The sequence below is a fragment of the Dromiciops gliroides genome, chromosome 2 (assembly GCF_019393635.1).
Source record: "Dromiciops gliroides isolate mDroGli1 chromosome 2, mDroGli1.pri, whole genome shotgun sequence".
NCBI lineage: Eukaryota > Metazoa > Chordata > Mammalia > Microbiotheria > Microbiotheriidae > Dromiciops > Dromiciops gliroides.
Window position 1 is genome coordinate 519,281,686 of NC_057862.1, and position 25,926 is coordinate 519,307,611.

Here is a 25,926-nt window from a genome sequence, read left to right on the forward strand (position 1 = left end):
CTATCACCAGATTTGCCTACAGGATGACAAATTTCTTAAGTATTTGTAAGGTGGAGGAAAATATTTTTCAGAGAAAGATATGCTGAGGTCGAATTTTAAAAGTAGATAGTTAAGGCAATGTTATATTAAAGTCTCTCTCTCCTACTGAGTATAAGTGAAGTCTCCATAAATACTATTTGAAAAAAAATTATATATTTAGACAGATATACTAACTTGTTAAAAAAAACCCTCAATTTCATTCTTTAATTAGTAGGCAATGTTTATCTCTAGGTCAAGAGGGTCAATATTTCTTAAATAGAACAAATAATCAAGGGATTTCACCATTAAATCTTAATCCTTTAGATCAAATGTTACTTTTATCAAATGTTACATATCAAATATGATTTTCTATTGTGTTTAAGTCCCTATTGTCAAGATCTTAACATGAGTTTTAAATAGATAAGAGATAATATCCAAAGTGAACAAAAAGATTTTGGAGATATTTCATCTAATATTAAGCCCTCAAAGAGACCAATCTAACTTTATATACTGTTTTTAGTGGAATAAGTTTTAATAAATGATTCATATCTATTATCAGGTTAAAACAGATTATTCATATATACTTCAATAATAATTTCAAATATGCTTTAATACTTAAAGTATAAGTCTAAATAATGTATTTAACCTGACAAGATATAAATTTTTGCACTGAATAAATGATTCATATGTTAAAATTTTTATGGTTTCTTTCCTTCAAAAAAAAATTCCCTTAATGTATATCATCTCACTTAAACTCATAGTAATTCTACATTATTCTATCAACAAGGCCAAGGACTAGAAAATAAATGATAAATCCAAATATGGTAAATGGTATAATATTTATTCATCATTTGGAGCATATAAGAGAATAAAGTACAACATGCCTCACTACAACCCATTTTATGTTAGGTATAAAAAAATGGCAGTACATTCCATAACACTAAGTAGAAATTAAGAGTCACTGCTACATCTATAATTAGAAACACAAATAACCATATAAAAGAATTTCCTTATAATGACAGTGTTAAAGGTAGGACTGATTTTGACCTTAACTACAGTTCAGGTTTCTTTTATATGTAATTAATGTGCTTTGAGAGAAAGAATCTCTGGTATACCTAAAACCATGTAACAATGATTTATGTTATGAAGTCTAGAACATTTTACACATACTAGAGGATCTCAGTATAGCAATGTAGAATGTAAAAAAATTTTAAATTAAACTTTGGATATAGGCAGAATAATATGTATAAGGGTAAGTAGAGACAGGGTAAGAAGTGGCAGTTAGGATTGGCAAAAAGGAAAGACAAACTCCCCAAGTTGGTTTATATTCATTCTCATTCTTTCTCATGTATATGTATATGTATATGTATATGTATATGTATATGTATATGTATATGTATATGTATATGTATACTCTCTCTATATATATGTATATATGTGTGTAAATATGTATATATTTATATATACATATACCCTCTCTAATGAGTTATTAACACTAAGTATTAAGTAATTATTATGACAAATTTAGGTAACAACTTTTTTCTGGCTCATGCTAGTGAAATCCTCTATTTTATTATGAATGTAAAGTGGGTTTTTGTTGATTTGTGGGGGTGGGGAGGATGACACACAGAGTGGGAAATAATTTGTAAACTTATTGATGATCATCCATCCTTCTTGATTTGTGAGGAGACCCCATTATATAGGGAGTCCTAAGCTCATATGCTAAGGTATTCAACTTTGCTTTCAAGTTGAGAAAATAAAGCTGAAATCTGGCCAGTTATTTTTCAACTTTTGAACCACCTTTATCATTTTATCCATCCTTTTATTTATCTTTCTGAATGTGGAAACTTCCTGGACTAATGTAGATTGGTATCTATTCTACAACATAAAGTCTCAGAAAGTTGGCAGTGAGAGTTTTAAGTGACTTGCCCAAAGTTACTGATCCAATATATGTCAGATGCAAGACTTGAACCCAGGTGCTTCTGACTCTATCTGCCCATTAACCAATATTGCCTCTTCTACTATATACTTAAAAAATGAAAAAAAAAATCAAACTTTAATTCAAGATGATATAAACATTTAGCATTTTCTAAAACATATAGTGCATAAAACAACATAATTTATATTTAAGAATATATTAGAATTGTGACTTTAAAACGATGCATCATAAGGTATCTCTCAAAGGTTCCTCAAAAGGAAGTAATCAGGGAGGCACATAAATGGCATCTATTTATCATCTTCAACAGAACTACTGACAAATGTTTAGATAAACAATATTCTCCCAAACAACTGCACAACCACTCAACCAAAGGGAATATTTTCTTCTAAGTTCTTTTGAGAACTTAGTTATTCATTTAAAAAAGCAAAATCTTACAATAATATAGGTACCACTCCATTCTGTGAAGATGTCTCCAAATGGGTCCCCTTATAAACTTTTACATTTTAAAAAATTTACAAATTAAAAATTTTCCAAAAGAATGTTGAAAGTAATCTTTTGGGGCAGCTAGATGGCGAAGTGGATAGAGCACCGGCCCTGGATTCAGGAGTACCTGAGTTCAAATCCAGTCTCAGACACTTAACACTTATTAGCTGTGTGACCCTGGGCAAGTCACTTAACCCCAATTGCCCAGCCAAAAAAAAAAAAAAAAGAAAGTAATCTTTTAAATAGGATTCTTTTAAAAAATGTCAGTGGGTCATAAAAATTGTTTTTCCACACCATACTTCTATAAATATCACTCAAGGAGACTATTTATCTGAGACACAAATTTTAGCATTAACAATTTACAAAAGAAACCTGAAAAGAGAAATACTATTATCTACTTCATATGTAAATGACTTAATATTGAATGGCATTTCAGAATAATAGATTTGACTAAGAAAAGGAATCAACAAATTTCAAAATACTTAAAACTAATTTCCAAAGACAAGAAATGTATTCATATGATGTTTTACAATGCTCAAAAAAAGGGGTTCTTTCTTGGAATTTACTTTTAAGAATGGTTAATATAGGATGATCAACTTTAAAGAATTTAAGGTATCTTATAAATTAGCTAGCATGTGGAAACAATACTGAATTCAACATTGCTGTTAAAAAATTCTTTTGTATTCTCTTACCTGAAGGTATTAGAGCATCTCGTTCAATGATTCTTGCAGAAGCTAAATCACTGATGATATACTGCAACCTCAAGTGTCTGAATACTGGTACAAAAGCTTTTCCCTGATCAATTTCAAGGAATGCAATATCTTCAAAATCTGCACAAATAGAAAATAAATATTATTGTTTTCTCCCAAACATTAATTTGGTTTTTTAAGAAGCAGTACATATCCCATGTATGACTACATACAGATATATAGCTTCCCTAGAAGGCTCTATTCCAATGTATCATCATGACACAGAAATGACCTTGGACTTTCAGGTTCTTTTTGTTTTTTGTTTTTGTGAGGCAATTGGGGTTAAGTGACTTGCCCAGGGTCACAAAGCTAGTATTAAGTGTCTAAGGTCAGATTTGAACTCAGGTCCTCCTGACTCCAGAGCCAGTGCTCTATCCACTGCACCACCTAGCTGCCCCTGACCTGAGACTTTTAAAGGCCACACCAATGGGGCACAAGCTCTGGCAAGTCCTACCGAAAAAGAAAACATGAGTATGGGTGCAGCAAACAACTCTACATCTGAAGACCAAGCTAGATTTAGATTGTTTATCATCAGAAGGTTGTCTAGTGATTCTTTTTAAGGCCACAGCAACTCAACTATGGTGAGGGGAAGGATGTGATCTTCATAGGTGTAGGTACTACCAAAAACTGAAGAAATCACATTTTTTGAAAACACACAAAAATGTTATGTTGCATAAGCATACAAATTATGTGTTACTTCTAGAGCTTTCAAAGACCTCATTACATCACAAATAAAGACAACCTGAAGAGATTCTAGAAGACAATTCAGTTCTAGAGTTTTACTGGGTTTGGGCTCATTTACATGAGTTGGGAAGGCAGGGAATAATAATTTGTTTTTGACTAGCAAGATGAAACAGAAGCCCACAGGAACTCAGAAAACCAACCATACCTCTAAAGAGACTCAGATGAAGTCTGAGTGCAAGCTGAAGTTTGTTTCAGTTTCTTTATTTTTCTTGCCTTTTTTTTTTTTGGGCAACATGGCTAATATGGAAACATATTTTGTACAATTTCACACATATAAATGATAGCATATTGTATGCCTTCTCAATAGATGAGGGAAGAACTAGAGGGAGGGACAGAATTTGGGACTCAAAATTTTTTTTAAAAATGAGTATTTTTTTAAAAAGAGTCCTTCAGAGCCTAAGGGCTAGACCTAAATGACATACTGATGGTATAGACTCTATTTCAATATGACTGGGTCAAGTCAATGTTTCAATTTTAAACCAAATTCATTCAAATGTTTTGAGAAAAATCTATTAATAGGCAGTTCTATCCTAATAAGAACAGGACATAAAATGTTATTAAAGAAAAATAAAGCTAATAAAAGAAAACTTTCAGAAACCTTATCATGTAACATGTATCAATATAAGAACAAAATTTTAGAGCTATACATTTGAATTCAGTAAATATTTACCACTTGCTACATGCAAAGTACTGTACTGGGCATTGAAAGAAATACAAAGCTTAGATAAGATAGGGTCACTATTCTCATTGAGCATATTCAATTCAACCAACATTTGAGTCTATATAAATTATAGGCTAGTAGGTAGACAAGACAAATCAAGAACTAATCATAAAACATAGTAATACATAAATGCATAAAAGAGATGCAGAACAAAATATAATGTAAGGTCTGAATGGGAAAAGGTACTATGGTCCTAAGGACTACATAAATATGTCCCCCTCCCATCCTCAACTCCCAAACTTCCAATATTTCATTTAGTTGGCTACTCAAATATAAATGATCTTGATATTACAATGTTCTTAGACCAGGGGCAAGTTCTTAACCATTTTTGTGTGTTCCAGAGCCCCCACAAGAAATCTATGAACCCCTTCTAAGAATAATGTTTTTAACTGCATGAAATACATAGTTACAGAGGAAAGTAATCCTACTGAAACAGTTATTAAAATATTTTATAAAAAGAATTTTATAAACCCTAGGTTAGGAATCTTCATTTAGATTGTCATAAGGTAAATTGGTAATTCCATCATGGTAGCCATTTTTCCTATCACTACACACAGGTTCTTATATAGTTTTGCAAGAACTTATATTTTATATTTATTTTTTAAGATTCCAATACCTTCATTTTACCCTGAAGTAAAAGTGTTGATGTTTGCAACTGTGACAGCTAAGTTCAAAAACTATCAACTGGGCCTTAAGTTTGATAGAGATTGTTGACTTCACTGTTACATTTATTTATTTAGAAAAGGCCAGGTCACTGACTGGGAACAGTAACATTGAATAAAGACATGAAAGAAGAAGCATTAACATCTGCTTTATTGGTGCACCTATAGGACCATGGAACTTTTTCAACTGACTTACAGTTGAAACCTTCCATAATGTGCTTTCTCACCCATTAGAATGAGAAATTCTTCAGAGTAGGGACTCTCTTACTTTTCTGTGTATCCCTGGTGCTTAGCACATTGCTTTGCACACAATAAGTACTTAAATACTTGCTTTATTCATTTATTTTTGGAGATACAACCATGGAAATTAAGAGAATATATCAATACACCTTGCTTTATGAAATTCTTTTTTTTTTGTTTTTGTTTTGTGAGGCAATTGGAGTTAAGTGACTTGCCCAGGGTCACACAGCTAGTAAATGTCTGAGGCCGGATTTGAACTCAGGTTCTCCTGAATCCAGGGCTGGTGTGCTATCCAGTGCGCCACCTAGCTGCCCCCTTTATGAAATTCTTAAGAAGCAGTGTGTGAATTGTATTAGATCATAAAAGCACCACTTGCTCTATAAAAATAATCCTAGGGTCAATCCTTCTCTAAAAATGACTAATAATTATTTCTGTAAATTTGAACTTTCATACTCTTTTTACTCAAAGCAAGCCGATCCTTATGTACTCCTATCATCACAATTCAGCTTGGTACAGTTTATTTTGGGGAAAAAGAAACATTAAGCAATAAAAGGAAAAAGATTCTCTTGTTTTAAAAATGAATGTATTGGGAGCCAAGACGGTGGAGAGAAGCCAGTGACTCCCTAAACTCTCCTTCTGTTCCCTCAAAAAGAACAACGGATTCTGAAACTACAGAAAACCTGCAAAGAGACAGAGAGACAGTCTTCCAACCAGAAATAATTTAGAAGACTTCAGGAAAGGTCGGTCTCACTCGGACAAAAGGGAGGCTCAGGGCAGCTCAGAGAGCTGTGGGAGAGGGATGGGGCAAATCAGCAGGAAGCTGTGGGCCATAGCCGAGCAACTGAGGCCCCTGGATCCTGGCACAACAAGCTGGTGGCACAGCAGAACAGTGGTGAAACCCACTTGCACCAGCGGAGAGGGCAGGTTGCCAGCTGGAGGGCCACCCACAGGACAGGCGCAACCAGGCCTACTGATCCCAGCGTGCTCTGACAGGAAGCCCAGGGCAGTGAGAAATCCACAAGCCATAGAGGCCTCAGTGTAGAAAGCCAGTGACACAGTCCCTATACCCCAGCACAAGAAGCCTGAAACAAGGACCCTGGTGCCCCCAGAGGAGACCTCAACTTAAAAAATATAATAATAAGCTGTAGTATGAGTAAGAAACAAAAAAGAGCTCTCACCATTGAGAGCTTCTGTATCAACAGGGAAGAGGCAAACACAAAATCAGATGAGGACGATACTCCCAAATTGCCTACATGTGAAGCTTCAAGATGGAAGATGAATTGGTCTCAAGAATAAAAAGCCTTCTTGGAAGAGCTCAAAAAGGATTTTAAAAATCAATTGAGAGAAATGGAAGCAACACAAGAAAATTATGAAAAAAGAATCAGCAGCTTGGAAAAGGAAGCACAAAGATTGACTGAAGAAAACAATTCCTTAAAAAATTCATTTCACCAAATGGAAAAAAAAGTGCATAATTTCACTGAAGAAAACAATGCCTTAAAAATTAAAATTAGACAGTTGGAAGATAATGAATCCATGAGACACCAAGAATCAGTCAAGCGGAATCAAAAGAATGAAAAAATAGAAGAAAAATGTGCAATACCTCATTGGAAAGACAATTGACCTGGAAAATAGATCAAGGAGAGACAATTTGAGAATCACTGGACTTCCTGAAAGCTATAATCGGAAAAAGAATCTTGACACCATATTCCAGGAAATTATCAAGGAGGACTGCCCTGATATTATAGAATCAGAGGATAAAATCATCATTGAAAGAATCCAGGGGCAGCTAGGTGGTGCAGTGGATAGAGCACTGGCCCTGGAGTCAAGAGTACCTGAGTTCAAATCCAGCCTCAGACACTTAACACTTACTAGCTGTGTGACCCTGGGCAAGTCACTTAACCCCAATTGCCTCACAAAAAAAAGAAAGAACCCACAGATCACCTCCTGAAAGAGATCCCAAAAGGAAAACTCCAAGGAATATTGTAGCCAAATTCTAGAATTATCAGGTGAAGGAGAAAATACTCCAAGCAGCCAGAAAGAAGCAATTTAAACATCATGGAGCCACAGTCAGGATTGCTCAGTACCTGGCAGCTTCAACATTAAAGGATCACAAGGCTTGGAATGATATTCTGGAAGGCAAAGGAGCTTGGATTGCAGCCAAGAATCTATTACCCAGCAAAATTGAACATTCTCTTTCAGAGGAAAAGATGGACATTCAATAACAACATTGGGGACTTTCAAGGTTTCTTGATGAAAAGACCAGATCTGAATAGAAAATTTGATCTTAACATACAAGACTCAAGAGAAGTCTAAAAATACTTATAACTCTTGAGAACTGTAAATGTATTTGGGCAGACAGAAGGATTATACACAGAGGGTATAAATATAAACTGTCTTTGATGTGATGATATAAAGAAAATTAAGGGGTGAAAAAGGGAGTTTGTGGGGAGAAGAGGAAAGGGGAGGTGGAATGGGGTGAATTATATCATATGAAGAGGTGAAAAAACCTATTACAATAGAGGGAAAGAAGGGAGGGGTGAACATTGTTTCGACCCTACTCTCACTAGATTTGATTCAAAGAGGGAATAACATATATGTTCATTTGGATAAAGAAACTTAGCTTATTCTTTAGGGAAGTAAAAGGGTAAGGAGAAAGGGGAGGGAGGACTGATAGAAGGGAAGGCAAAAGCAAGGGAGAAAAGGGAGGGGGATAAAAAGGGAGGGCAGATTGGGGGTTAAGAAGCAAAAATGAATGTATTGTTTTATCTTCAGTTTAGTATATGTGATAAAAAAGAAATTCACACAAAACAGAATAGGCATACCTTTCCTACGCTTGGAAAACCAGATATCTGCTTCAGGTAAAAGTTGTTTTAATGATCCATTCCAAGAAGGCACTAACTGAAGAAACATCCACTAGATTAAAAAAAAATTACATGGAAAAACTCAGTCATAGGAACTTAATGTATTTAGTGTTTTTATATTTTAAAGAATATTTAACAATCATTAAACTAGTCAACAAAGCTAAAAAGGCATTATCTCCATTTTACAAATGAGACAAATTACTGTTCCTCAGTTCCATTGTTTCATGATATGACTAGAAATTTCTAAAAAAAATATGACCTGATTAAGATTATTCTCCATGACTGCTAATACAAATGGGTGTGAAGGGCATGTTGGAGATAATGTTAGGCCTTTGAAAAATAAGCCTTTTTTCAAAATGCGAAGAAAACAGGTAATGGAGACCTAATTGGCAGAGTAGCTTCAGGTTTAATACACAGATCATAGGGGGCAGCTAGATGGCGCAGTGGTTAAAGCGCTGGCCCTGGATTCAGGAGTATCTGAGTTCAAATCCAGCCTCAGACACTTAACACTTACTAGCTGTGTGACCCTGGGCAAGTCACTTAACCCCCATTGCCCTGCAAAAAAAAAAAAAAATACACAGATCATATTCACACAGTGAAATCTTGAAGTGTTCTAATTCAAGGGAAGGGCCTAGAATAATGGAGAGGGAGAGGGGAAAAACTGTGCAAGATACAATGAGCACATGTATCCCAGAGAAAGTGTGTGTAGAAAGTTGTCACTCCAGAGAAAGTCGGATTTACCATGTGTAACACAGTTTTTAGGAAAGACTGAACTATTCAAATCTACAGTGTTTAGAAAACCAGCATTAAAACCCTAAGTCCCCATTTTAAACTTTGTATTTCATCCAATAGAATTTATGATGTCCTAAAAGTTTTTGATTCTGGCATAATTATTTTTTAAACGTTATAATTTTAAAACTGGAAATCCTATTCATTTTAATTTCTTGGTGAGCCATTTCAGTCATGTCCAATGCTTCATGACCCCATTTGGGGTTTTCTTAGCAAAGATACTGGAGTGGTTAGCCATTTTCTTCTCCAGCTCATTTTACAGATGAGAAAACTGAGGCAAAGAGGATTAAGTGATTTGCCCAGGGTCACAGAGCTAGTGAGTATCTGGGGCTGCATTTGAACTGAAGTGCTCCTGACTCCAGGCTGATGCTCAACCACCTAGCTGCCCTTTCATTTTAACTACTCACTAATTAATTTAATTAGTATTCTCCACACTGCATGAGAAATATTTTGATATGAGAAAAAAAACCCACAAGGGGCTCTAGTCTGATGATATTACTAAGGCAGCTTTCTCCATCACAGCACAGCAATCTTTAATGTTGACAGAGGGCCTGATACAACTATTGTGGCAAGAGAACCAGAGCAGGAAAAACAATGCCAACAATCTCCAAAGGATCTACACACTACTGCTTGGGTATTTTATAAACATTTTAAATGCAGTACCCTCCCTTTCCAAGGGAAAGGTCCTGGAGAAAACCTAAATGAAGAACAAAGACCTGGGTTCTTATTGGAGCTTTGCCACCTAGTGGCTAAGGAGACACTTAAATGGATGGAATCTAAGCTCCCAGCGGCAAGGATATACAATACCTGACACAGTTGTTGTTTTTCAGTCATGTCCGATTTTTCATGACCCCATTTGGGCTTTTTGTGATAAAGATACTGGAGAGGTTTGTCATTTGCTTCTCCAGATCATTTTAGAGATGAGGAAACAGAGGCAAACAGAGTTAAGTGACTTGTCCAGGAACAGCTAGTAAGTTTGAGGCCAATTTGAACTCAGGTCCTCCTGACTCCTGGGCAGGCACTCTATCTACTGCAATGGCACTTTATCTACTGTGCCACCTTTCTGCCTGATACAGAGTAGGTGCTTAATATATTCTTGCTGACTGTTTTGATTCTCTCATAAGCTGATTTCCTCATCAGTAAAATGAAGATAATACCCACCCTGTATACCTCACAGAGTTATTGTGAAGATCAAATGAAAATGCCATGTAGAAAGTGCTTGGCAAATTAATATAACACTATCACTATCAAGATACCTCTATAACTACTCAAAAAGGCCCTTCATAGAAAATTACAATTAAGTTCTTAAAAGTTACATATAATATTTTCATGCTAGAATTACATAACACATTTCATTCTACCTTTTAAATACATATTATGTTAGTCTTACATTAATGGTCCCCCTTATCATGATTCAATGTAGCATGGAAATGACCCCAAATTCTCAAGGGTGATGCCAGTGAAGCATCAGGTGATGGTCCTATTCCATTAAAAAGGCTTCAAATGTAGAACTGGTGATAGATTGTATAGTTGATGTCTAAATTAGGCAAGTAACTCTGGAGATGTTGGATAAGGGGTGATCTATTTTTACAGTAACTTGTGAGAGGTGGTGTGGTGGATAAAGAGCCAGCCTCAGGGTCAGAAAAGCCTGAATTCAAATCCTGCTCCTGACACATGCTGGCTATGTGACCCTTAGCAAACTGCTCCAGCTTTCACTATCACAGAGAATATGGTAAGATGCAGAGCAGATGCTGACCTCCATTAATAGAAGTAATTTCCTCCCCAGAAGTTCCTTACACCTGTGAGATAAAAATCACAGGGCAGGTCCAAAAGAGTATTAACTCTTGAATGCCATTTTAGATCATTATAATAAGAGCTTATGTTTTATAATAATAATAATAGTTCATATTTATATAGTGCCAGAGTTTCCAAAGCACTTTATAAACATTATCTCATTTTGATTTAAGTCATACAGGGGTTGTAATGGGTGGAAAAAGTACCTAAACTGTCAAAATTACAAATCCTTGAAATACTTAAGTAGGCCAGTACCTTCTTGAGAGCAGTGTATACATCCATTTCCACTTGCATTACAAATAGATTAGAAGAACAGATCAGCTGTTTCATAAGGCTTATACTGGAAAAGATAAAAACACCGTATCAAACTCTAAAAAATAAAGTGTTGCAGAATAGGAGGTATAGAAAAAAGATGAAGGAAAAAAATTTCTCTTTTTATTTGATAAAAAAGGAGTGATCAATGAAATAAAACTAATTTTCAACCAGCATTTAACATTGTGGTACCCCTGACATCTCTGACACAACTGCTCTCCCACCTAATCTCTGGAAGTTCTGATAGCATGGAATTTCAGAGAGAGTGCTGGACTTGAGTTAGGAAACCTGGGTTCAAATCTCAGTCCAAACAGTGAGAACCTGAAAAAATCACTCCCTTCCCCAGAATGCAAGCTCCTGGAGGCCAAGACCAGTTTCATTTTCCCAGGGCCTATCACATAGTGCCTTGCATACAGCTGGGTGGAACTTCTCCAGGACTCATCTGTAAAATGAGGGGCTGACAGTGACCTCCAAATTCTTTTCACAGAATCACAGTCTGGGAAGGGATCTCAGAAGGCTATGCAGTACAATCCAAACCTGAATAATTTGTTCTCTTCCATATATAGGGAAAGGGGTCATTGGGCTTTTGCTAGAAGTCCTATCTATATCACGAGATGAGGTGTATAAATCACTCTGCAAGCCTTAAAGGGCTACACAGATGCTAACATATTATTATTAAAACTGGAAAGGCCCTCAGAGCCTATCTAGTTCAACACTTATTTTATACATTAGGAAACTGAAGCTCAGGGACATTAAATGACTTGCCCATGGTCACATAAGTGGTGAGACTCCGGTGGGATTGAATCCAGGTCTTCTGACACCAGAGCCAGTGCTCTTCCCACTGTATTATGCTGCTTCCTGAGATAAAGCATCCCATCTCTGAATAGCTCTAATTACTGGGAAATTTTCCCTTCTTCACCTCTATTCCAACTCCAACTCCTTACTTCAAGTTCTGTCCTCTAGTACAGGCAAGACAAATTTAATTCTTCTACCCTGTGAAGGCCCTTCGAATACTTTAAAAAAATGTCCCCTAAGTCTGATTCTCTCCTCTAAGCTGAATATTCTCAGTACCTTTCTTTAATCAACCCTCACTAGACACGAACTCCAGGCCTTTCACCATCTTGTTATTCCTCTAGACCCTTCCTACCTTATCAATGCCCTTTTAAAAATATGGCACCCAGAAGTAAACACAATTCTCAGAAGTGGTTTCACTAGGGTACAGTATAATAAGTAGTACTATCAACTCCCTAATCCTAGGCATTATACCTCTTTTAATGCAGGCTAAGACTTCATTAGATTTCTTAAAGACATCAACATATTACAATTTATTAAAATCCCAAATCTTCAAAATGCTACCTTGCCTCTCCTCTTCAATACATCTTATATTTGTGAGGTTGATTTTTTTAACCCAAGTTAGATTCAGCCCAACAGTTTTCTCTGTTGAAATCTTCTGAACCTTGTCATTCAGCCATCCTTACTAGCTTTTTAGAGCTGTTACAAATAAAGTTTCAAGAAATAGACTGAAAAAACCTACCAAAGTTGGACAATAGAGGGAGGAGGATGGAAAGTCAGATGAAGAGTCCCTAAAGTTTTGTTGCAACTTTGGTGGGTTTACAAAGGTAAAAAAAAGAATTCCCCTGCCATTTACAAGGTTCAGGAAGGAAGTCAAGATTTATTCCTTTAAGATATTATATTTGTTCACAAACAAAATTTCTTTATGCCTAGATAAAAAAAACCCTATATAGTAATTTAAAATCGTGCTTTAGGATCCTTAATCTTTAAGTTAATTAAAATTTAAATACCTGAGTTCTTTGAAAAGATCAACACTCTGATGAGTCATCAAGTTATTTAGAAGCCATTCAAGGCACCTGAAATTATTTAAAATCTATAATCAGTACATTGCTACATATTTATTTTTATAGTAAATATCTTATCAAAGGTTATCAATTTTGCTAAGTAGAATCTAAAGTCACATAAACAGAGAATAGTATTTTTACAGGACATGATGCTAACATTTAGTCTAAGAACTAGAAATTTAGTACTGTTACTCTCAGAAGTTTTTAAGGGAGTTTTCCTTGACTCAATTAATGGTAGCATTTTTCATTGAGTGAGAAAATTCAGTTCCTAGCATTTTTTCTTGTGTTAAATTACTTAAGAGCAGATCAGTTATGACTCACACATTTCCATTGCTTCCATTAAAAACTGAATGTGAATATAGTATTTCAATTTTGAAGGGTTAAAAAGCATAGACTGTTAAAAGTTTCACAATATGTATTAGCTACTTTATCCCTTCATTTACAAATTTTAGTGACTGTGTCTTAAAAGAGCAACCATAACTTTGAACATACACAAATATTTTTACAAAAAGTAGGTCACTTTATTTCAAACTAAGAAAAATAAAAAGATGACACTGTTTGAGGAGCAGATGTAAAGCATCACTTTCTTAGATATGATGCAATTCTATCTTCCTATCATTTTGTCAATGCCTCATTCTTTTACCAACTAAGTATCCTTTTAAGAGATCAAAGCAGCCGATATCCCAAAGGGGGTGGGGGATTGGAGGAGAGAAGACAACTCACTTTTTCTTTACAGAATCTAATCCATAGGTCCCTGCTGATGTGTAATAGCCACATACAGTTCTCACATTAATTGTTTCCTTCATTGTCTCACCACACTGTTGTATTAAACCATCCTGTAAACATAAATAAGCACTGGAAATGCCCATATCACATGGGAAAACAAGCTTAAACATGTGCTGCTCTTAAATGTTAGCACACTTAAGCCACTAAAAGGAAAAAAAATCTATTAAGAATGACAGTAGGCATAAGATTAATGTAAATACTTCATTGTGCTACTTTTGAGCAGTTTAAAATATCCAGCAAATATTCTTTTTAATATTTCAGGTATTAGAAGGGAAGTAAGGGAGAAGAAATAAGCAGGAAATGATCACAATGACCTGTAACCGTTACCTTTCTAAGTTTTTCCAACTCCACAAATCTGTTCTATTAAAATTTGGGCTCTTCCCCATGTGACAGTTGATAATGTGGTAGGCTAGAGGCTGAAATGTAAAATTCCTATCAATATTTGAATAATGCATTTTTAGAAAGCCTCTACCACTAAAGTTCTCCTCTGATGCCCTAACTGGAATGGAAATAACTGTGGCTCCTTGAAGCTCTTCTAACAAGGTGCAAGCTTGGCAGGTCTTAGAGCAGGCTGTCTCAAGCTAAGAGCCCAACACATTTTGCTGTATCAAGACAAACCCCAAGGACCAGCCTAATTAAGTTCAGAGAAACTAATCTCAAGAACATTAGCTATTAGGTAAAAATTGGGGGTTTTTGCCTCCCACATCCCATGAAATCCATTTATTAGGTTATATAGCATTTTTAATCCATGTTGATAATTGATGTACATTGACCTATCTTTTGAAGTATTTAAAGCCAGAGTATTAGTTTTAATTAGCTTAAATAATTCTTTCTCAGCTATATATTTTAAGGAACTGCTTATTAACTTACTTCAATATATCAAAATACTACTGTCATTTTTCACTCAAATTAAAAACTTCTGAAATAACCTTAAATGTATAGTGTGAGTAGTTAACAAATACTCCTTTTTAAATGTAAAAAGCAAATTTAGAACAGATATCAGAAGGCCAGAAGCATAAAAGTATGCTTTTCTCTGAAATAAAAATCTGGATTACTAAATACAAAACTTTTTTTCTAATGAAAGAACCTCTGTGTAAAGTACATTTTGAAAAAAAAAATATTGAAGATAAGGAACTGAATGTAGAAATTAATATTATCTATAACAGTTACCTAAGACATTAAAGTTAAAAACCAAAATGCAGAAACTACTAGAATTCCAAACCAGCAGTAACTGTACAACTAGATGTAAAATATACATATGAAAATTTGTTGTAAATGATGCATCAGCAAATTATAAAAAGGTTTGGAATGAATAGATGGCTTGGTAACCACAAGTTATACACTTGACAGTCATCAGACAAACCAGGAATAAAAACTCTTTGAACCTAGATAAGCAATTTTTCCCACATTACAACTACCTATGGCTAGTGTTCATGCCAAACAAGTAACATGCTCACTTCTAATATGAACAAGCTATTATTTACTTCTAGTTAAACTGCAGGAAGATGTGGATAGTGCATTCACACATTTTTATGTTGGAACATATACTTAGAACGATAGAAGGATATCGTAACTGATCTGCACTGGGGCAGGCCACTTACCAATTGCAGCATACAAGCTGCTGCCAAAATGGCAATAACTCGGCTGGGCTTTATTAAGACATCATCTCGATATAAAGAGCCAAATGCCACCTGCAGCGCTGAAAACAAATGTACATATTAAAAATGCCAAAGAGCTATATATATATATATATATATATATATATATATATATATATATATTTATATTTATATTTATATTTATATTTTATTTATTGGTGGGGCAATGAGGGTTAAGTGACTTGCCCAGGGTCACACAGCTAGTAAGTATCAAGTGTCTGAGGCCAGATTTGAACTCAGGTCCTCCTGAATCCAGGGCCAGTGCTTTATCCACTGTGCCACCTAGCTGCCCTGAGCAATCAATTATATATTACACAATTTATTTTATAACACTGAAAACAACCAAAGACTAAATGCCACAAGCAAAGTCAAGACTTGAGAGTTACTCTTGACATGATGAGATAGAATTCGAGATTGGAACTAAGGAAGACCTGGGTTCAAATTCCACCTCAGACACTTATTGTGTGACCCTGGGAAAGTAATTTAAGCCCTCTCAGTTACAGTTTCCCCATCCTGTAAGTAGTTGGGTAAAATCAAATGAGAATCTACCAAAGCAGTTTTGAAAACTTTAAAATATCAACTATTATAAAACAAATATAACTATCCAAAATGCTACTATTTTATTATCTTTAATGGTGATAATTTAAAAATGAAACAAATGTATAAGTTAGTATCTGGCACAAATAAGTATAACCTCTCCAGCATAGATCAAACTCAAACAGCTAAGTTTAGCATATTAATAGGAGATCCACCTTGTCCTGACTCCCTCCACTAGTGAATAACTGTTTAGATGGTAGTGAGCAAGTGAGATGGAAAGACAGAGGTGAATAGCGAGAAGAGAGGGACCTTAACATAACAATTTAGAAAGGAGAGTAAATAAGCATATAATTAAAGGGTAAAAAGGAGGCAAACCAGCAAAGCAGTCATATAGTACAAATGTAATTATAATTAATCATAATCATCAGACAGACTTATTTTAAATTCTCTGTTCTTATGATCTCTTTTATATCAGTAAGACTGTCACAGACACATATAAGAATCAAATCAATGACTTGTGACTTGTTCTTTTAGCACTGTGGAGTCAGAATCTGACAAGAGTTAGGAGAAAAATATAAGTTGGGGCATACTTTCCACTAAAAAGACTTGTTTGGGTTAATAAATTTCTCTTTTAAAATGGAAATATTCCCACAGAATGCTCAGACTGCTAGTTATAAAATGCTTACTATATAAGCTAGTCATACTAGAAAAGAAATGTTAAAACTACTTACTGGCTTCGAATAAATTGATCACATTTGTGGGGGGAAGGGGAGATTTCTTTACCTTCTACATCAATATTCTGGTCGGGAATCTCCAGTTCAATAGTATTCATGCTTGATTCTTTCCAAGACCCACTAAACATACTAGAAAAGTAGCCAGACTAGAAAATAGAAAAAATTTGAATTAGATCTCAATGATAAACAAGATATAGATAAGTCTAGATAAACAAGGTATAGTATATTGAAAGAACATTGGACCATCTGTTGAGCTCTGGGCTACAGTGTTGACTCTGTATGACCTTGAGCAAATCATGTTATTTCTCATAATTTTATCTGCAAAATGGGGAAGATATGCATTTCCCTTTCAAACCTGGCTTGTATAAAACTTAAATGTAACATATAAATACACCATCTTTTGTACACACCTATATATATATATATTTTTTTTTTTTTTCTTTCCGTAAGAGATCACATTTTGAGGATACCAGGTCCACATAAAATCCCTATAAATCTGCAGCCATCACTGAAGGGAAGGGAGGAAGAAGGGGGAAAGTAAGGGAATGAGTATTTATTAAGTGCCTAATATGTGCCAGGCACTGTGCTAAGGACATTGCAAATATTTCATTTAATCCTCACACAACCCTGGAAGGGAGGTGCTTTTATTATCATCACTTTACAGTTGAGGAAACTGAAGGAGACAGGGTATATAATGACTTTCCCAGTCACAGGGCTACTGTCTGAAGCTGAATTTGAAATTCAGGTCTTCCTAACTCCTACCATCACTGGAGAGTTAGGCAGCCTAAATGCCTAGGGAAAAGGCCATCATGGAGATAGGGCCCACTCCCTATCACCATCAATTGCTAACTAAAACTAATTGCTATCAATATAGGCAGATAAACACAAGAGCCTGGGGAGGGTATAACCCATCCTCACGCCCATTCCACAGGTCCTGTTTTCAGAGGAGTATTCTCAGCCATCATCTAAGAAAGTGGCTCCTGCTGTACAAAGGGAGCATACATTCCCACCAACTGCCACCCACAGAACAGGCAAACATTCTAGTTCCAGTAGCAAGGCTGCTTGAGGGAGAGATAGGAAGCAGTGTGTGCCAGACAAGTTACACCATTACCACACCCATCTTTCCTCAGACCCTGACGGAGACAGCCCAGAATCCCGAACCCAAGAGTCTTGGGAAGATCAATGCTTGAGCCCAGTGCCATCAGTCACTATTCAGGACATGCAGCCTGGTGACTGCACCTCCAGGTGATGCAGCCATAACTACCCAACACACCCAGAAAAGAATGGTCTTTGGCAGCAAACTCCTTGGCATTGTCAAATGGTTCAACATCAGAAATGGACACGATTTTATCAGTGGAAATGGGACTAAAGAAGAGGCATTTGGGCTGCTAGGTGGCGCAGTGGATAGAGCACTGGCCCTGGATTCAGGAGGACCCGAGTTCAAATCTGGTCTCAGACACTTGACACTTACTAGCTGTGACCCTGGGCAAGTCACTTAACCCCCATTGCCCCGACAAAAAAAAAAAAAAAGAGGCATTTGCTGTTGCATTCTAAGGCCCATCAGACCCTTCTGTCTGACTGCTGAAACCTTCCTGATGTCTTCTCTCTCCATTAGAATGGGAGCTTCTCTAGAGCTGGAACTGTCTTTTTCAATTGTATCCTCGGCACTTAAAACAGCTTAAGAGCTTAACAAATGCCTTTTTCGGGGCAGCAAGGTGGCACAGTGGATAGAGCACCGGCCCTGGAGTCAGGAGGACCTGAGTTCAAATCTGCCTTCAGACACTTAACACTTACTAGCTGTGTGACCCTGGGCAAGTCACTTAACCCCAATTGCCTCACTAAAAACAAAAACAAAAACAAAAACCCAAACGCCTTTTTCATTCATTCAGGCCAATATGGTATTTTTACTACCTCTTTTACAGAAGTGTTACAAAGATCACAGAATCACAGGCTCTGAGGACTGGAGGGAATCTCCAGGTCCAGCTAGTCCAACTCATACACAAAAAGAACCTCCTTTATAACATATTTAAGTGACCACCCAACCTGTGCTTGAAGACCTGCAAGGAGGGGGGAAGCCACCACCTCCCAGGGTGGCCCAATGCACTTCTGCACAGCTCTCTCTAAAGGTTAGTACGTTTTTTCTGACATCTAACTTAAACCTGCCTCTTTGCATCTTCCACTCATTGCTCTTGCCTCTAGAGCCAAAAAGACCAAACAGAATCCCTTCTCCACCCGAGAGCACTTAGAACATTTAAACCACAGCTCCAGGGTCCCACCTCCCAGGTCATCTCTTCTCCAGATAAACATTCCCAGTTACTTCAACTCATCTTCATTCGTCAAGGACTCAAGGCAACCTTCACCATTCTGGATGTCCTTTTCTCTGTATACTCTTCAGGATATAGTAATCTCTGAAAAGTACTATATAAATGTAAACTACTATCATGTAAAGCTAAGTAATTTAGATTACTAAAATGCCACACACAGAGGCAGCTTAACTTAGTGTAAAGAATGTGTGAACTGAGAGCTCAGAAGAGCTAGGTTCAAATGCTTGCTCTGAACATTTAACACTTATGGGAACCCTAGGCAAGTAATTTAACTTAAAAGTTTGGTTTACTCACCTGTAAAATAGGGATAATATTAGGGTATTATTTCCTTCACAGTGTTATTTTAAGAAGAGTACTTTGCTAACCTTATTGCATTATATATATTGATTATTCCTGGTGTAGTTTCCTATATTTAATAACAAATTTATATTGCATTAATACATTTTGGGAGGGAGGTAATGAGAGAGATGAAATATACTGAGTCAATGATCATTCTAACAAACCAAACATACACATATTTAGCAATCCTAACTCTACTTAGTTTTAACATTTTTCTTCCTACTTCTCTATTCCAAACTTTCCTCTTAACGAAAGTACAATAAACAAGTTGCCGAGATAACAATAGAGGCAGGGGGCAGCTAGGTGGCGCAGTGTATAAAGCACTGGCCCTAGATTCAGGAGGACCTGAGTTCAAATTTGATCTCAGACACCTGACACTTACTGGCTGTATGTCTTGGCTGTTAACACTCACTGCCCCCCAAAAAAACAAAAAAACAAAAAACAACAATAGAGGCAAGCACTAGTTTAACAGCTAAGAAAATATCCAAATCTTTTATAGCTTTTGGATTAAGCTAATACAGTTTTTTGAAGGCTCGGCATAAGTAACTAAATTGGAAATGTTGGAGAAGCTGTGGAAAATGGGAACACTGATGCATTGTTGGTGGAGCTGTGAACTGGTCCAACCATTCTGGAGAGTAGTTTGGAACTATGCCCAAAGGGCTATAAAGCTTTGCATACCCTTTGACCCAGCAATACCACTATTAGGACTTTTTCCCAAAGAGATCATAGAAAAGTGAAAAGGACCCACATGTTCAAAAATATTTATAGCTGCTCTTTTTGTGGTGGCAAGGAATTGGAAATTGAGGGGATGCCCATCAACTGGGGAATAGCTGAACAAGTTGTGGTATATCAATGTAATGGAATACTATTGTGCTATAAGAAATGCTGAGCAGGTGGATTTCAGAGGAACCTGGAAGGACTTGCATGAACTGATGATGAGTGAGATGAGCAGAACCAGGAGAACATTATATACAGTATCAACAACATTGTGTGTTGATCAACTGTGATAGACTTGATTCTTCTCAGCAATACAATGGTCCAAGATAGTTCCAAAGGACTCATGATGGAAAATGTTCTCCAAATCCAGAAAAAAAAAGAACTGTTGAATCTGGATGCAGATCGAACTATATTATTTCTATTGTTTTTGTTGTTTTTCTTTTTTGAGGTTTTTCCTTTTTGCTCTGATTCTTCTCTCATTACATGACTAATGCAGAAATATGTTTAATGTGATTGTGTGTGTATATATATATATATATATATATATAACCTATATCAGATTACTTTCTGTCTTGAGGAGGGGGGAGGGAGGGAGAAAAATTTGAAACTAGAAATCTTATAAAAACAAATGTTGTGGGGCAGCTAGGTGGCACAGTGGATAGAGCACTGGCCCTGGATTCAGGAGGACCTAAGTTAAAATCTGGCCTCAGACACTTACTAGCTGTGTGACTCCGGGCAAGTCACTTAACCCCAACTGCCTCACCAATAACAAACAAAAAACCCCACAAATGTTGAAAATTATCTCTAAATGTAACTGGAAAATAAAATATTTATATGGGAAAAAATAAGTAACTAAATTGGAAGAAAAAGCTTTTCAACCAGACTACTGGATTTAGTGAATAATTATTACCAATGAGTTCAAATCTGGCCTCAGACACGACATTTACAAGCTGTGTGACCCTGGGCAAGTCACTTAACCCTCATTGCCCCACACAGAAAAAAAAAAAGAACAATGAGAAGGAATACCCTTTAGAATAAAAACCAAATTTGATCAACTCTAGATCATTTGGATAAACAGAATACTTACCTGACACAAGTATATTTTGTGTAAGCTCCATTCTTCTCCTAGAGCACAAATCTTAATGTCACTATTTTCCCCATTCAAAAATAAAGTCTGATAAATATACTTGGATGTGCTTTTTAATTTTTTCCTGGGGAGGCAAAAAAACAAAAACAAAATTATGTATAACACTTGAGTGCAAACTTCAGACACATTCACCTATGTCTTAAAACTGTGAAACTTTTTTGTGTACATCTGATAACCTGAAAAAGGTTTAACTAGTCCTCTACAATAAGAACCTCCTTTTATAACCTATGCCCAACAAGTGGTCACTGAGCCACCTTTCCTTGAAGACCTCCAGCAAAGGAAACCCCAAGAATTACTGAAGAAGCTCATTCCTTTTTTGAACAATTTGAATCTGAGATTCTGAGAATAAGAGAATAAAATATAAGAAAGGTCAAGATGGCTCAACAACTTTAATTCACTTGGGGACCATCACTTAAGAATTCTTTCAGTATTGCTTATGATGATTTGTATCTGATTGATATTTATGCTGCTTTTTACTTTTGCAACAAAAAGTAGATGCTAATTAAAATGACTTTTAGTAAAAACAAAAACAAACCAAAAAACCCAGCACATTCCCTTGTTGAAGGAAAAGACCACAGGGCCTTAAAGTTTGCTGCCTCAAAGTGCAAATGACAGGGGAGAGGCCTTGGTAGAGGCCTAGCCATCACTTTCTGATCACTCATCTTATGGATATTTCCTTTCCTATTTGAGAAGGTAAAACAAACAAAAAATTAAATCAGGAGTGTAATTTTTTTTAAAAAACTACTTTGTGATAAAATAGCCCCATCAGTTCTGCCACTAACCAGCTTTGGGACTTAAGTTTTGGCTATAAAGTTCTAATAGCTGGATGAGCCTATACCCTTTTATTTGTTTTACATCATATTCTTTACTTGTCAGCATTCAATAAATTCAGAAGCCACCTGTACCTTAAGTTGTTGACCACAAATGTATTTGTTCTTCAAAATAACTAACACACAGACACACTCACCTATATGAAGTGTGTGTGCAGTCAACAACTTAAAAGTAGCAGAGACTTTGAAATAAACTAATATTTCCGGGGACTTCACTAACAAATTGTTGCTAGCAACATAAGCAGAGCACTTAGTAAAGAATAATTGTTCCAGATTTTCCTCTTCCAGTGAGGGGGGGGGTGTGTGACAGGGTTGTATGGCTAAATATCTAAAATTATATTTGTGAACTATTAAAGGCAACCGGATGAATAGCTGGTTATTCTGCAGACACCCACTCCAGGAAGACAAAAAGACATTACATGGTGATTAAACAAGGTTGGTGTTAAAATGTTTTATGAGGGGATTCATGCATTGGCTTGGCGTTTCCCTCAGCTTGGGGCAATTACTAGCACACTATAATAACAACCTGGCAGTTCTTTACTCTATAATATATAAACACATTCAGGTTCATGAGATTATAGGATTCAAAGCTGAAAGGGGCCTGAATGTTTTTTTAGTCCAACCCCCTCATTTTACAGATGAGGAAATTGAGGCCCAGAGTAGAGAGGTCAGTGACCTTGTCCAAGTAAGTAACTAGCCAGGATTTAAGCGCCAGTCTTCTCACTCAAAACTCAACAGTTCCCCACCCCCAATACTCCCCCAAATCCTTCCTTTCTACAGATAAAGGAAGAAAGAACACAATCTTTTCAGTCAGGAGACCTGGGTTCAAATCCTTCACACCACTATGACCTTGAACAAGTAATTCTCCCCCCCCCCCCAACCCCAGTTTTTCATCTGTAAAATGAGAACAAGATAACTAACATTAGGGCTTAAAGATTTACAAAGTGCTCTCCTCATAACAACTCTTTTGAGGGAAGGAATGCAGATATTCTTATCCTTTTTTCAGAGAAGGAAACTGAGGCTAAGGGGAAGTTGTCTTGTCAATGACTTGTCTATGGTAGCAAAACTGGCGCCCGAAATGTCCTGATTCCAAGTCTGCTCTTTCGACCAAACTATGGCAGATGGCACTGACCCGTGTGATCTTAAGCAAGTCATTTCCTCTGGGCGCCTCAGTTTGTGTAAAATGAGGAAGTTGGAAGTTCTGCACGTTTGGGGGGAGGGGAGGAATCATTAACACCTTTGGCAGCCCCGTGGAAGCCCACGGACCCCTCCTCCGAATAAAGGTTGTAAAAGGCATAATTTAGAATACACAGGGTTACAGAAAAAAACCGATTCTCCTGAAATACAGGTGTCCAAATGTTTTACAAAGTCAAGTTTACGGACCGCGGGGAAAGCAGCCCCGGAGCTCGCTGATGCTCCCACGGTGCCCGCAGGCAGCCCCGACCCCTGCTGTGCCCTCCGAGGGAGAGGGGAGGGAGAAGGTGGGGAGCCCAGGAGTAGCGTACAATGGGAAGGTGGGGGGCGGCGCGCACCTGCGGGGGGTGTTGAGGAGCCGCTCCTGCTCGTCCCCCTCGTCGTCGTCGTCGTCCTCGTCCTCCGAACCCGGCTCGCAGTAGCAGAAGGAGCCGCTGCTACGCTTGCGCTTGCGGCCGCCCCGGCAGTAGCAGGCGCCCCCCCGGGAGGCGCCCCCGCCGTCGGTCCCCGCCTCGGAGCCCCGCTCCTGGACGGCCCGGCTCCAGCCTCGGCGCAGCACCCGGCTGCTCAGCGAGCCCATGGGTGGCCGGGAGACTCCGCCGGCTCCAGCGCCGGCGCCCCGCTTCAGGGAGCGCGGCCCAGCGGCGCCCCCGACATGGTACGGCCCCTGCCGCCCAGACCGCCGCGCTTTCACGGAGACCCCTCCTCTGCCACAACCGCCGGGTCCATTGTCGCCCCGCAGCGCACAACTCGGCCCGCCTCCCGCGGAGCCCCGCCCCACCTCGCCCCGCCCACTCGCAACCGCCCCCCCGCGCATGCGTGCGCCGTCCTATCTCTACCCAGCGCTCTGGGCCGGTGTGTGCCCGGGCCAGATGAGTCAAGAGGGGTTGGGCGGGGGAGGGGCGCGCCCTGGGAGTGGAGGGGGGAGTGAAGGAGGAAGGAAGGAGCAAGAGGGAGGGAGAGAGGGAGGGGAGGGGCTAGAGGAAGGTGAGGGGTGAGGAGGAAGGAGGGAAAATAGGAGGAGCAAGAGGGAGAAAGAGACCAACAAGACATGGAGAAAGAGAGGGAGGGAGGAGCGAGAGGGGAGGGAGAGAGGAAGGGGAGGGGCGAGATAGAGGGGAAGGAGAGAGAAGGGGAGGGGCGAGAGGGGGAGGGAGAAGGGAAGAGAGAGGAGAGCAGGGAGAGAGCGACTGGGGAGGGAGGAAAAGAGGGAGGGGTCATGAAAAGGAGGGAAAGAGGAAGAGAGGGAAGGGGTTAGAAAGGTAGGAAGGGAAAGAAGGGGGCGGAAAAGAGTGACAAAGAGGGAGAGAAAAAGGAGGGGTCAGAGAGGAAGGTAGGGAGAGAAGGATAGAAAGGAGGGAAGGCAGGAACTCCGCCCTGGCTGCCCCGAGCCTCGGGTGGGGGACCAGGGTGCATTCTGGAGCTTCTGCCAGTTCACTCTGCATGGGGCTGGAGGTCAAGTCGCAAGTCATAATGTGCTTGTATTTCCCTCTGGAGAGGAACCTTAAGAGGCATCAAGCCCAGCCCTCTCAATTCGTAGAGGGAGAGACTGAGTCTCCTTAGAGAAGTTCCAATGAACCCCTAGGGTGATTTGCCCAAAGTCACACAGATGGTGAGTGACAAGCAGAGGCTTTCCCCAGGACACCTAACTCATCGGTCTTCTGCCCACCGTGCCAGCCTACCTCTGCAGACAAACTCAAAATCCTTAGGCTGCTGCTTCATAGGACCTAATGCTGGACAGGACCTTGGAGATGATCTAATCTGGCCCCTTCATTTTACAGATGAAGACCCGAGACCTCAAGAGATGAAGTAAGATCATAGGATGTAAAGGCTGGAAGAATACAGTCGTCAATTTATTATAGTTGAGGCTGTTACACTTAGAAAGGAATTTAAAGGTCAATCTAATTACATACAACTTGCCTTGTTTTAAGAGAAAAAGGGTAACAGAGTCGGGATTTGGTTTTTGTTATATAAAAAAAAAAAAGCAGAGCAAGCCGTAGAGTCAGATTTTAATCCATACCCTCCAACTACAAAATCCGTGCTTTTTTTCTGTAGAAGACCCTTCCTTCATTTTACAAATAGGGAAATTGAGATTCTAAAAGGGGAAGAGACTTGAGATCATGGGATTTCACAGTTGGAAGGGACCTTAAAGATTATCCAGTCCAACTTTCTCATTTTACTGAGTCCTGGAAACACACCAATAAAATAATCCTGTGAAGTGACTTGTCTAAAGTCATTTTGTTGTTTTTGTTGAGTCCTTTTAGTGATGTCTGACTCTTTGGTGACCCCATTTGGGGTCCTTGTTTCCGAGTTTCATAACTTTTCTTCCCTTTATAACAAACACAGTGCCTCTCTTGATAAATCCTTTGTGTTGGGATCATAAGCTTTAGAGCTAACAGGAACCTTAGTGATCACTTAATCCAATTACATCATTTAATGAAAAAGGTTCAACGACTTAAGTACTCTATAGCCAGAATATAGTGTTTAATAAA

General features: G+C 38.1%; 1 protein-coding gene across 2 annotated transcripts in view; it reads right to left on the reverse strand.

The window, feature by feature from the left end:
- GMCL1 (germ cell-less 1, spermatogenesis associated) overlaps positions 1-24,150 on the reverse strand; it is a 35,224-nt gene extending 11,074 nt beyond the window's left edge. Inside the window, exons 1-9 of one of the 2 annotated variants that reach the window (XM_043990374.1) lie at positions 23,773-24,150; positions 21,351-21,474; positions 16,933-17,029; positions 15,556-15,653; positions 13,892-14,004; positions 13,115-13,180; positions 11,256-11,340; positions 8,379-8,469; positions 3,133-3,270 (exon numbers count right to left, since the gene is read on the reverse strand). In XM_043990374.1, coding sequence (XP_043846309.1) covers positions 3,133-3,270; positions 8,379-8,469; positions 11,256-11,340; positions 13,115-13,180; positions 13,892-14,004; positions 15,556-15,653; positions 16,933-17,029; positions 21,351-21,474; positions 23,773-24,014 — 1,054 coding nt within the window. In that variant the 5' untranslated portion in view covers positions 24,015-24,150. Of the gene's footprint in view, positions 1-3,132; positions 3,271-8,378; positions 8,470-11,255; positions 11,341-13,114; positions 13,181-13,891; positions 14,005-14,281; positions 14,371-15,555; positions 15,654-16,932; positions 17,030-21,350; positions 21,475-23,772 lie in introns of both variants that reach the window. The other variant, XM_043990375.1, reaches the window with a different exon arrangement.
- Between the last annotated feature and the right edge of the window lie 1,776 nt (positions 24,151-25,926).